Source organism: Euprymna scolopes, chromosome 19, assembly GCF_053919585.1.
Source record: "Euprymna scolopes isolate OS-2025 chromosome 19, ASM5391958v1, whole genome shotgun sequence".
In the NCBI taxonomy this organism is placed as follows: Eukaryota; Metazoa; Mollusca; class Cephalopoda; order Sepiida; family Sepiolidae; genus Euprymna; species Euprymna scolopes.
Window position 1 is genome coordinate 117,243,777 of NC_136500.1, and position 14,266 is coordinate 117,258,042.

The window sequence follows — 14,266 nt, forward strand, 5'->3', positions numbered from 1 at the left end:
GTCTGAAGGGCAAGATCAGGAAGATATAGTGGATGAGGAATTTTCTCCCAATCAAGTTCTTTCGAGCTTTTGTGAGGTGATTCTTGCTATGTGAGGCTGTGCATTGCACTGATGAAACATCACCCCTTTTTGATTTATTAGAACAGGTCTGTTTTTCCTCAAAGCTTGGTTCAAACGCTCTAATTGCTGACAGTAGATTTGAGCATTAATTGTTGCATTAGGTGGCATTTGATAAGTGGCCACTCCTTTGTAAAAAAAAATTCAAAGTGAAATATTTCTATCCGGTTCGGCTGCTGAATTTCCTTTCTTCAACTCATAAAGCATTATATGCGTCGAATGATTCTTAGGTACTTCCATGTTAGTAGGGTCGTAATCAAGCATATTTAAATGTTATAGTTCCGTAAAAACTGTAATTAGTTAAAGTGCCTCGAAACATAAAAACGGAAAAAAAAAATTACACAATATACACAATATTTTTTAAAATTTCGTCCAATTAAAAAACAAAAGTAAAAATTCGGACAGAACTTATAGGATGACCTGATAATTTGACCCAAGGTTCTAATGTATATATTTTTGAAAAGAATATGCGTCACTTTTTAAAGCACGCATATATTGTATAAAAAGTTATATCGATATTATTTTTTTAAATAAATATTGCTTTAATTGTTCTGAAAAGACAATAATTTTAACATTCAATTAAAAATTTTGTATAAATTCTATCTCGAGTATTAACAAGATAATGCATACTTGTGCAGTTTATTAGCCTAATATACTAAAAGATAAATATGTTACCTATCACATATTAACGTAAAGTTGTTTGTGTTTTATTAAATTTCTTTTTGGGTAGAGAAAATTTTCTCCTGTAAAGCATATTCAAATGTAATTAAATAAGCACATCTTAGCATGCAATTAAGGGTGATTTTTAGAAGAGTTCCGTCATCATATTCCAGTCAAATATATTTATAGACAGTTATTTAAAAAAGAAATTGTACTATCTTACAATATAGAAATATATTTTGTTTGCCTTTTCTGCACTCATGAGTATTTTTACTTTTTCAGAAGAAAGTATTACCATTTATTAAAATATATAATTTTTATAAACTTGGACTATATAAGAACTTTAAAAAGTGAATATTATTTTTAAATATATTGAACCCTTGAATCGAAGTATTTATTCTAAAAATCAATTATATAAGAACATCAGGAGGTGTTGATTGAATTTGAAATAAAATAAAATAGGTATAAGATACGTCTGAAAGCCAAATCACAACGCAATATTATTAAAATAAAAAATATTTATTTGTTTTAAAGTGATATATTTCAGAGTCATACTCCTTCCTCAGAATTTTGTACACTTTTTTTCTTTTCTTTACTTTTTTATAATGCGTATAAGATATGTTTGAAAACCGAATCTTAAAAATTATGTAATACTTTTGTAATCTACTGAGTTATATAAGGTTGACAAGAAAGTTCTTACGGTTTTTAATTTTTACGAAATGAATTATAACTTAATGAGTTATGACTATCGATTGAAATGGTTTTTATACTAACATTTTATATTCAAGGTATTTGTTAATTAATTTATAATATACACTGAATTAATCATAGAATAATATTAAGTAAAAAAATTATTAGAACTGTATAAACATTACTTATTAGTGGAATTAAAGGATGGAAAATGTTAAGTATGATATAAGAATGAATGATAAACAAACTGAGTTGACATATCGATGGATTTGCTCAAAGGGCGATAATTCATTCATACTAAAAATTAAATTAATTTTTACCTTTTTCGCTTAAGATTAACAGTTGACGGTAAAGGATTATTTAGCGAAACTCAACGTAATTATAGGTTTAGAATTTACTAATATTAAGAATTATGATTGAAGTAGTAATAAACTTGATTATAACAGTTAAGTGAACTTAATTGGGTATAGTTTCAAATTCAAATTAATAAATAATTTTATATAACCGGAAATTGTAAACAGATTTTTTTTTTAATTTCGTATATGCAAACATGTGTAATTGATTATAATTATTGATGTTATTTTCATAAATATGGATACATTAATTATGATTAATAAATTTACTAATTATCTAATAGAACATTTTTGGCAGAATATACATAAATTAATAGAACTTGTTAGTACGAATAGATGGATTTAGTGACTTTATTTCTAAATTCAAAATGGCGCAATGGAAACATATTATAAGGTATTTACAGCTTCTCTTCCAACTTTCGGATTTTAATCATCTCAAAACGCACTTTATTTTCGTTTGATGGATTAATTGATGCTATTTCTTCTGATGAGTTAAGGGCAAAATAGATTCACTAATTGATATAATAATTAAGAAACTGATTTTGTGCGACGAAATAGATTCTGTCAAGAATTATAAATGTCAACTGAATTAAAGGAACAACAACCTTACTAAAAATATCAAATATAATCTTGAACTGCCGTGAAGATATTATATCGGCTAAGCTTGTCCAGAAAACAGAAGACTTGCTAAAATGTTAAAACATTGGACTGCTGTGAAGTATTGACGGTTAGAATGATAAACTGAAGAACATTCAAATATACTTCATATTGAAAATATTTAATCTTATGATTTGTTATGATGCAAATATCAGTATTTTACTCTTATTTTACTTCAAATTCACTACTTATCATGGCCGATATACCACTCAAGGATAAAGGTTAATAAGTGTGAAGTAGTTAGAAAAACAAATCAGTAATGGTGACACTTGGATAAAGTCTAATTATTTAAGAAGACGGATGAACAAAAATTATTTACAATGGACTTGAAAAGGACCAAGTTATAGTCAGCTGAGAAGTAGCTCAACCGTATCTTGTTTCACAGATGGACAGTTCTAGGAAAGAAACTCTGCTCATGGAATTTACGTTTAGTTTTGGGCAGAGATAGAGGGTAAAGGAAATTGTTGATGCTTGTTGTAGACAAACGAGTATTTGTAACGAACGTTTTACAAGGGGAACTATGGATTGAAGCTCAGTCGAACACCTGCCATCAAAGTAACGATAGAGCAGAAACAGACTCGCAACGTCTCTTCTGCGAGAGAGATTTATTTAACCGGAAGGAGCATATATTGAACCAGAAAGAGCATATAGTTAACCTGAAAGAGCATATGTTTGCGTGATATATAACAGTGTTAGATAAATAAAGCTTTTCTTTATTGATCTGGTGTATTCAATGTAAACAAAAGAATAAAAAAAAACTTACCAATTTCACATGTCTTTCCAACATATTTATTGTCACATTTGCATATAAATTTGCCTTTCATGTTTGTAGAATTGCACGTACCAGAATTTTTACAGGGATTACTTAGACATGGATTCGCTGAAAATAGACAGATGTACATACATGTTTCTACTTTAGAAAAGTTTTAAAACTATATTTCTAAAAGTATTACGACTTATGCCCTTTACAGAAGGATACTACGCTGATAACAATTTTTGGTTGGTTTGGAAAAAAGATTAGATATTTTCTTAAAATTATTTTTCCTATTTTGCGATAGATTTTGAAGAATGTATAACTAAACATTCCAAAAAATAAACATCTTAATACTGCACTATGGAAGATAAATGATTGCAAGAAAGAAATGTATTTATAAAACAAGAAATTTGCACGTTGACTTAAAATTAGAAAAGTAAGTTTTAATAAAAATAAAATGTTTTTAAATAGGTATGAACATGGCCATGCTTAAAAGAAAAGAAAACAATTTTCGCGATCATATTTAAAATTTATTGTATGGTGTATTCTCTGTTCTTGAATAACCGAATTCGATGTAAGAAAAGTAAACTGTAACTTGTTTTTATAAAAACAAACGACGCAATTAAATCAAAGAAGGAAAGAAAAAGGAAAAAAGTGAAACTGAAACGTTTCTAAACCGAAAACAGCACAATTCGTTGTAATAATTGCTACTACTCAATTAATTAATATAAAACACCATGTTTAAATTTCAATATTTTTTTTTTTTTAGTTTTCGATTATTCCAGCATAGAATTATAACCTATGAAGACATCATAAAAAGCAGAAAGTGTATGTTTTGGGAAGCGTCTCGTATTTAGTTTGCAATTGTATACTATATAGCTAAAACACAATAGCAAAGAATTTAAAAGAAGAAAAAAAAATGGCGGTAAAATTATCCTATAAAGTATATTTAGGTGTTTTGTATGCTTTTAGGGCACACCCTAAGAAAATAAACAATTCCATACAAGCTTCTGAAATGACGAACACAACAACTTCATAAAAGGTAACACAGCAAAGGTTTATTAATGAGAATGTGATATTTTCCTTGTCAAAAGCTGGACTCCGGTCACCTGGTACTATCGCGGTAGTAATTCCCCGTGAAATCGTCGATACCGTTAGAAATCACCGAGGTGGAGAGAGAGAACAAAAGGGAGGTCCGTTCTGTTTGGTGTCTCTCTCAGTAAGGACGAGTTGTTCTTCTTCCAACCGGATGCCGGCCGATTTCCTTTGGGGATAGGAAGGATCAATGTGCCGTATCCCTGATTGGTCAATATGTGACCAAATAGCACAGGGGAGAGGCATTGATTCGAGGAAGAAAAAAGTCCCATTTGTTTCTGCTACATAACCCCCTGCTTAGGCTGAAAGCTGACAGAGAAAAAAGTAGCATAGCGAAAAATGAAAATGTCTTTTTTTTTAATTTATTTTTAAGAGAAAGAAAAAATGTTCTTACTTTTGTGTGAAAAGTTGGGGAATATTTGCAACTTTTTGTAATAGCATATTTTTTCTTTTGAAAAGGGAAACAAGGAAAAAAATATTTTCTTAACAGAAGTACAAATTTTTACACAGTCTCTTTGGCCAATGTATCCATCGACCACTACATGTAGTGGTGACATGATTGTCTTCATTTGGAGCATTTACTTCAGGTGTATGCATGTTTTGATGCTGTGTGTATGTAAGGGAGATGTGTGGCTCGTGTGTTTTTGTGTCAAGAAAGGCTTTTTTTACTCTATCAATAGAAACAGTTTCTCTTTTACCACTGATATCTAAAGTAAAAAGTTTATCGGTACGTGAAAGCATGCGATAAGGGCCAGTATAAGGTGAAGTTAGGGGGACTTTCACGGCGTCCTTTCTAAGAAAAACATGAGTCCAAGACGAAATGTCCTTTGGGACCGAAGATCTAATGGTCTGTTTCCTAGTGTGCATCGGTGGGAGCTTACTAAAATAAGCTTGCAGTCTGTTGACATCAGGGTTGCGGAGTCGGATGGTGAAGTCCGACTCCGACTCCTTGAATTCCTAAAATGCCGACTCCGACTCTGACTCCGACTCCAACTCTTTTGATATCTTAGACTCCGACTCCAACTCCCGACTCCCGACTTTGACTCCCGACTCCTTGACCACTATGTGGAAATCTATTCTGCAGATCCATATACCAGCCTCCCATTCCTAATCAGCATTTTATAATTACTTTTCATGTATATCATTTTTTATACTTAACATTCACTTGTATGATAAATATACTCACATATACACTCTACCAGCTTTATTTATTTAACGTTAACTTATAACAAGGCATATCACAACATGGACAAAAAAGGCTATTTTTTGGGACCATGTCTAGGAAAGATTAGCAAGATGTCGGTTTAAACTTCTGCATATCAGTACAACCAGGAAAGCAGGTAACAGGAAGGAATTCCAAAGTCCAGCTGTTCAAGGGAAGAAACTATTAGAATAGAAAGCTTTTTGGCACCTAGGGACCTCAACAGTGAAAGGGTGAGATCTTATTACTAAACGGGTTTGTCGGAGATATGTACGGGGTACAAGTGCAACGAGTTCATCAGAACACATTCCATTAAAACAGGCACAGAGATGCAACATTGTGACGATAAGACAAGAGCTGAAGCTTAGTTGATAAAGTGGGATCGATTAGATTGACAACTTTTTTTTGGAACCTATCCAAGATGGAGAGGCTAGTGGTAGATGCACCAGCCCAGATGTGGCAACAATACTCCATGCATGAGCGAATGGTGGCCTTGTAGAGGTACGGAATACTCTCAGGTGTGAGTAGTCTTCTAGCTCGATAGAGGGAACCCACCATCTTTGCAGCAGTCTTTGCAATGTCCTCTATGTATTTGTTCCAGTTCATATTGCCCACAATATAAAATATGGTAAAATAGTCCCAAAAAAGGAGTTTAAAGGTAGAATTCTCAGGTTCGGTGTTTTTTTCATCGATGTAGGTGGTTTGAGAGGTGTCTTGTAATTGTTAAAGGAGAGCAGCTTAGTTTTACTCGCATTAAATATTACCATCCATCTGTGTCCCCATTCAACTATGGTCTGGAGGTCATTTTCTAATGATTTTGCCATTATCTTAGATTTATGTACATCTTTTCTTCCCTAATGCATGTTATAGAGTATTGTATCATCAGCAAATATACCCATCTCGGACACAATATGATCAGGGAGGTCGTTTTTGAATATCAGGAATAATAATGGTCCAAGGATTGACCCCTGAGACACTCCTGCATTAATGTTATGCTGCTTGGATGTATGTCCATGAATGACAACCTGTATACTTTTATTGTCTAAGATGGATCTAATAATATTTAGTATACGTCCAGTTATAATGTACGATTTAATTTTCATTAGCAATCCTTTGTGCCAGACTTTGCCAAAGGACTTGGATGTATCATGTATCGCAGACATGAGAAGGGGTGATTTTTACATCATCTAATGTGGCTTTAGTCTTCATCGGGAAATTTGGAAGGGAGTTGTTTGTTGGTTCTAAGGTGGAGTTAGAGGCAATCGCCAGGACAGCAGTTCACCTTCTTAGTTACCATGCATGCAACCTTCTGGTTGTTGCTCAGTGGAGGAATTACTGATTGTCCTTTATTCACTACACTAGTATAGATTTTTCAGAAATGACGAGTCTCTATCTTTGGCAGTTCTATGCGTTCCCTGATTATTTCAGCATGCTTTCTTTTGCCTGTCACTATTTCTCTTTTACAATAATTTCTAGCATCTACGAATTTTGCCTATTTGTATTTGACTTATGATGTACAAACTGGCGGAATGCATGCTGTCTTTGTGTCATAGCAGCTTCACGGTCTGTAGTGAACCATGGGAGTGAGTGGGGCTTGCTATAATACTTTCGTGTAGGAACATGTGCTTCAATTCCCGCTTTGCACCATTCAGTTGTCTTATTGGCACTGTTTAGCAGGAAGAGAGAAGATATCGGTCCATGGGGCATCTCAGATGTGTTCTCTAATGATTTCTCAGTAAGCCCTGTTAGTACCTTGTGGTTTTAAGCAATAATTCCTCACCTTGAGATTGGGATTTAAATGTGATATCAACTGATACCACGAGGTGGTCTGGGTTTCCAAGTGGACTGTGGGCATCAGTCATACAATCCTTAAGTACTGTGGTGAGGAATAGGCCTAGAAGTGAAACCTGCTGAGGTTCACGATATGGTAGGCCAGCTGGAAACATTACTGTCTATGTGAGGGAATGGGCTATATGGAGCGTCCATCTGTGTAACCTGAGAAACCAAGCCAATTTTTATGGTGAACATTAAAGTCACCAAACGCATGTATTTGGGCATTACTATCTAAGGAGTGCTGCATCTATACTTTCAGAGACATGATCGATTAGGGTACAATCCTGATTGAGGAAAAACAACAGAGAAAATATAAGTAACTAACGCAGTGATGAAATGTTAGTCAAAAGTACATAAAAGCCTGGTCATCCGATTCAAGATTTTTCTCTCTAATTTAAGGGAGGGTGCTACAAATATAGACTCTTAAGTGCGTGCATACATCTATCAGAGTCCTTACAGCAAAGAGGGAGGTATCCTGTAATGCTAAAGAAGTTGGAGGGGATTGAAGAGTGTAAGTTTATTTCACTTAATGCTAAGATATTAGTGACATGCAATATGATTTCCATTCTGCTAGATCGACAGCAGATGTGGTAATGGTTATATCTCATAGGATTAGCGAATCTCACAATGGAGGCTTCCTTTCTAGGGCAATTACTCTTGACATATCAAAGACCTTTGATTGGGTATGGCATAAAGGCCTACTTAACAAGATCTCCAGCTACGGTATAGCTGGAAATGTTTTTTCAATTATTAAATCATTTCTCTCTGATAGGTTCATAAGAGTAGCGGTGGATGAGCAGAAATCAGAAGATCACTGATCTACATCAGTGATCTTCCAAATCACATCCTAAGATCATTCGAAGACATTTATGCTGATGACATTACCATCTATGTCAACACATCAAAGGCCGTAAATGACCAAGTTCTCTCTGATTCTCTCTCATCTTACTTGGAGCATGTTGTGCAATGGGGAAAGAAGTGGCTGGTTTATTTTGATGCATCTAAAACCAGACTTCTATCTTTATATAATCAACGCTCTGATCTCCTATCTGGTATCAATTGAAATGAATGGCTCCATGTTTTGACAAGCTTCTGGGCTGGAAAAATGGTGGGACTCTTCTAGCGCTCCAGTAGATATCTCACTGCTGATGCAATTCTCTACATAAGTAAGAGTCAGGTACATCCACAGATGGAGTACTGTTGCCACATCTGGGCAGGAGTAGCTGGAAAACTCTTATCATATTTTGACAAAGTTCAAAATAGCCTTTGTAACCTGGTGGGGGTGCCTTTTTCTCTTCCCTGCAACCTCTTCCCACAGAAGAGACGTTACAAGCCTGACTTTACTCTATCACTATTTTCATGGCAGGTGCCTGTCTGAGCTCCAATCTATGGTCCCTCCTCGCCAAACTTTAATGAAAAACACTCGTCTATCTGAAACCACTATCAATAATTTTCCTCACTCTTTATTTGTCCCTAAACCTAAACGATGATTCCATGAATGAACAAAGCTTCTTTCTTAGAACTGCATGCCTGTGGAACTCTCTTCCATTTGCCTGCTTTCCAGCTGACTACAATTTGATCATATTCTTTTTGGAAATCATAATTTCTCATTCTATGACTAAGTGTAATGTTTAAATATAAGGCCTAAACTGGCCACATGTATATTGTTACTGATATATGTTACTAAAATAACTGGCACAAACGTTATTTCTAAATGTCTGCTTTACTTTGCCTCCAAGATGCCTTCCTGTCTGTTTTGCATGATAAACATACTCTTAAATCCTCGCTAAATCCCTGCATATCTATATTGTATATTAATGCTGTATTCTTGTAAGTTCTATCATCTCTCCTGTTTCAACTTGACAAAAAAACAATTGCTCTTCTCCCCAAGCTGATATAAAATCACATACTTTGCATGTACCTTGAGAGGAGGGTTTAGCTTCCGGTCCTAAACTTTAGTAGGCTGACCTTTTCAAAATCGATAAATACTAAATATCTATAGATATAGTGTAGCGGCGGAAAAAAAGAAAAATGCAGGGAAATGGAGGGGGGAGGGGAGTAGGTGAGGTCAGAAGCAAAAGTGGTTTGACCGCCCCTCATGAGGATTTCAGATTAGTCAGCTCAGATCCCCCCGCAAGGGAGGAGAGCAGCGAAGGAAGACGCAGTGGATGTTAGCAGGTCAGAGTGCCACGTCGCAATTAAGAGAGAGAGGGGATAGCCATCTCTGCCCAGAGAAGGGAGGAGAAACGAAACACCCGCCCTACCCACGTCACCCTACCCACAAACAACCCCAAGGAAGCGAGAAAGTGAACCCGGCCTGCTCAATCCACTGGGAGAGCAGCAAAGGAAGACAAAGTTTGGTCCTGGCAGGTCAGAGTGCTGCACAGGCAATTAAGATGGGAGAAAGTAGACCATTTCAACCTGCCGGAACAGATACTACACTTTGATCCTGGCCAAAAGGCCAAGAAAAGGGTATTTATTTGCTCCCCCACCGAGCAAATTAGGCACAAGGCCGATTTTTTATGCGAGGAGTGAAGGGGAAATGGGGACCAACTCCCCGGGGAGTAGAGGAGCTGGATAATGACAATTGGTATGAAGGGTTGCCCCTACATTGACCAAGGTCTTATATGTGGGGTTTTCCCGACATATGGTCTTTGCTTGCAGTATCTGCCGAAACAGATACTACACTTTGATATATTAAATTTGTTATTCACAGGAAGAAAAATTAAATTGGGAAAATGAACAAAAATCTTAGGCACAAGGCTAACTACACTTTGATCTTGGCCAAAAGGCCAAGAAAAGCTTAAAAAGCTAAGAACAACATCTATTAAGAACAGACCTTTGATCTTAACTAAAAAGGCCAGGCACAAAAGTGTTATGGACAGACCGACCGACCGACCGACCGACCGACGCACGGAGTGACTTATAGAGTCGCTTCCACGTGACTAAAAATCTGTAACAAAAGTGGAGAAACATATATTACAAAAATCCGTAGAAATAAAAATAACATAATTAACTAAATTTGATATGCAAAAATATATAATCTGCCTCCCAGGCCGTTTTTAAGTTTCGTAAAGTTGAATTGCTATAAAGATTGTCTATATAAAAATTTAAAAAATGTTTTAGTGCGATAACATAGGATTCAAAAGTGCACATTGCATAATAATTTACTTGTACCCCTTCAACGTACATATCCCCGACAAACCCGCTTAGCAATAAGCTTCACTGTTGTTGTCCCTAAATGCCAGAAAGCTTTCTATTCTATTCTAATAGTTTCTTCTCTCGAACAGCAAGACTTTGGAATTCCCTTCCTGCTGCCTGCTTCCCTGGCTGTATTAATATGCAAACGTTTAAATGTAACATAAACAAATATCTTGTTAATCTTTCCTAGATATGGCCCTAAATAGTAGCCTCTTACGTCAAAGTACCGATATACGTTGTAAGGGGCGAACATGAGTAAAAAAAAAAAAAATTAAAATTAAAAAAATAAGTTTTATTTGAATCGCTAAATGTAACGAAGTGGGAAATTTTAGAAAACTTGTACAAGTAAGAATATTGAATATATGAATAAAATGAACTCATTTTTTCCCGTCTGATTTTGACATTAATAGGATTAAAAATCAAGATATTTCATGCAAATATAATATGCACAAACGGCAGAACAATATCTGAGGTGTGTTATAGGCTTATTATTTCTCAAATTCCTCGATAATCTTAGATTTCTATACTTTTTCTGCTGAGAAGTTACGGCCAAAATCGGTTAAGATCAATGAAAGTGGTAAAATATTTTCTCTCTAATAAATTCCTTCTCCCCCTGCCATCACTTAACACCGTTTGGGGATCGTTCACAAGGAACAGTTGAGAAGAGAACACCGGTTTGGCTTCGTAGTTCTTTCATGTGAAGTTATCACTAAACTAAGCTGCAGTGCTCTGTGGCGTAGTGGTTAGCGTGCTGGACAATTCACATTATATTTTCACGTTCGCGCCGACCTACCGTAGTCGTTTTTTTTGTTTTTTTTCCTAAACAACTGGAATGGACTTTTCTTGGTGGCCGAACTGTTAACGTTGCAGATGTTTTTTTTGTTTTTTTTCACACTTTATTTTCCTACTTTTACTCATGACTCCGGGTTTGATCCTTCCTACTTACCTACCATAACATTTTTTAAAACTCCCTCCCCCGTCCTGGAAACAAACACTCGAGCAACGCCGGGTACCCCCGCTAGTTATTAATAAAAAATAAATTTGCTGTATCTGGCAAGTGTTTTGGGGTAATTTTCTAAGCTTCTGGTCCACAACTGCTGCCTGATCTCTTCCTGATACGTTGTTAAGAGTTCCCTATAACATACGAAACTTCTTGTCGACTTCATCTGTCACTGATAGCTTTTGTTATCTCTACTCAGTTGACAATTTCTAATGCCAGTGGTAGAACAATGTTTGAACGAAATCAAAGTGTTCAGTGTTTAAATTTTAAAGAGATCAATGATACTTGAGTTTTTGATAGGTTTCTAAAAGAATGTTCGATTTCTGGTTTTTTTTAACAATAGAAACTACAATTACCACATACATATTTACTAGTAAATATAATTATGTGTTCATGTAATAATACAGATATACAAACACATAAAATTAATAATCTAAAACCTTTACATTTTTTTAAAGTATTACAGAATATGCATTCTATAAAAGAAATACCATTACTTTACACTAAATGACATGGAGAAAAAAACAATTTAATTTTTATTAGTGTTATTTTTTATGAAAAATAAATCGACTTCGTTTGTTGGACATGTTGGTACGGGTTTAGGTTCTTCCAAGTCCCAAAACTACCGACCAGCTTTAATAATTACTAAACGTACAACAAGTATAAACGACAAGAATTTATTAACAAACATGAAAACATGACAACACTGCAATTCAGAACATTAAGGTAAAAAGATTACTCACTTCAATAGTGAGGTTTACAGGAGGAGTGAGGACTGTATTCTAGAGTTGTACTCTGCCTGTCCAACATTGTCTTTTAGGAGAAGAACTTTTTGCGTCCGTGCCTCATGTGTACGGACTCTCCTCTTCTTTTTTCAAGGGACCTCACTCCTTACCCTACACCGGTAATCCGGTGCTCTTATTTATTCCCCTACAGTACTCCCCCCCCCCCAAAATACGGAGTACCTGAAATAAATGGGCAACATTTTTAATTTTATTTAAACCGTCACAAAATTTTTTAAATGTGCTGGCCATCTGACATATCTACCTGACCGTGTCTTTTTCTTTTCTACTTTCTGAAGCGTCATATCTACTGGCATGGCATTTGGGGGTGATACTTTCAGATATGTCTCTTCCAGTGCTGCGGGTTTTAACCTGTCTACAGAAATGTTTTGTTCCTCATTCTTGATAAGCACCTTGAAAAACTTATTTTGTCTCTCCACAACCTTAAAGGGGCCACGATACGGCGGTTGCAGGGAATGCCTCCTTTCCGTATCATGGATAAAAACGTGCGTGCAAGTCTCTAAACCCTTAGGTACATATGGGACCATGTTCCTATTTGAGCCTGAGGGAGAATATGCCATCTTAGCCATTTTTGTTGTTAGCCGGTCGACAAACGCTGTCATGTCCATAACTTTTTTTGGTGCTTCAAAAAAATATTGTGCTGGCAACCGCAATGTGGTTCCATATAGAGCCTCCGCTGCTGAGCACTCCATATCTCTTTTCACCGTTGTCCGCAGTCCCAACAATATTAGTGGCAGATGTTCTAACCACCTTGTATGGTCCGTAAGCTGTGCCCGTAAGGAGGCTTTCAGACTGCGATGTAGTCGCTCGACCATGCCGTTTGCCTGGGGGTGATAAGCCGTGGTGTGTATACTCTTGGTGCCCAAAAGTTTTGCAAGTTTATGAAAAAGGTCTGACTCGAACTGTCAACCTCTGTCTGATGTAACATTTTGTGGTACACCGAATCTGGCCACCCAGCCAGCAAGGAATGTCCTGGCAGTTGTGTATGCCGTCATGTCTGGCATCGGTAGAGCTTCAAACCATCGTGAGAATCTGTCGATACATGTCAGCAGATAGCACTGACCTTCACATGTCGGAAATGGTCCGGTGATGTCGATATGAATGTGCTGAAATCTCTCATCTGGAACTGGAAACGTGCCTAGAGGAGCCCGCGTGTGATGACCGACCTTGGATTTTTGACACTCCACACACGTTTTCGCCCACGCTCTTGTATCAGCTTTTATTCGCGGCTAGACATATCGGTCTGTTAGTAGCCTTATAGAGGCATTGGCCCCTGAATGCGATAGACCGTGTACTGCCTTAAATATGTCTTTGCGTAGCGATGCTGGAACGTATCGTCGCAGTTTGTTTGTGATTGTGTCACACACAACTTTTGTGTGGCTGGTAGGGTTGGTAATTGTCACTAGGTTCAATGAAGTTGGATTATTCTGCAGGAGATTTTGTAAATGTTCATCCTTCTGTTGTTCTTTAGACAAGGTGTTGACGTCAATTGCCGGCTGCAACAGGAAGGAATTAATTCCCCGCGATAAGGTGTCTGCTGGGATGTTGTCTGCTCCCTTGATGTGCCGGATATCCAATGTCAATTGAAGGATATAATCCATCTGGCGAATCTCTCTGGGAGAATATTTGTCCGAGGAAGACTGTAAAGCGCCTAACAGGAGTTTGTGGTTCGTGAGGATATGGAACTGCTGACCTTCCAAGAGCTGCCGGAAATGGCGTATCACGGAGAATGCAGCTAACAGCTCCCTGGAAAATGTACTATAGCGTTTCTCAGTCTCTGTTAATTTTTTTGAGAAAAAGGAAATGGGTTTCCAGTCCGCATCACATTTTTATTGTAGGACCGCTCCAATTCCAATTGCGGATGCATCCACTGCTAGGCACAGCTCCTGGTTGGGTTGGATG

General features: G+C 36.5%; 2 protein-coding genes across 3 annotated transcripts in view; one reads left to right on the forward strand and one right to left on the reverse strand.

The window, feature by feature from the left end:
- Positions 1 to 14,266, forward strand: part of LOC145239898 (alpha-tectorin-like) — a 425,326-nt gene that overhangs the window by 87,320 nt on the left and 323,740 nt on the right. The window lies entirely within an intron of this gene.
- The window catches only part of LOC145239896 (uncharacterized), a 72,017-nt gene that overhangs the window by 50,982 nt on the left and 6,769 nt on the right, over positions 1 to 14,266 (reverse strand). Inside the window, exon 3 of the mRNA XM_080103515.1 lies at positions 3,241 to 3,357. Within this exon, the coding sequence (XP_079959641.1) occupies positions 3,241 to 3,357 (117 nt within the window). The remainder of the gene's footprint in view (positions 1 to 3,240; positions 3,358 to 14,266) is intronic.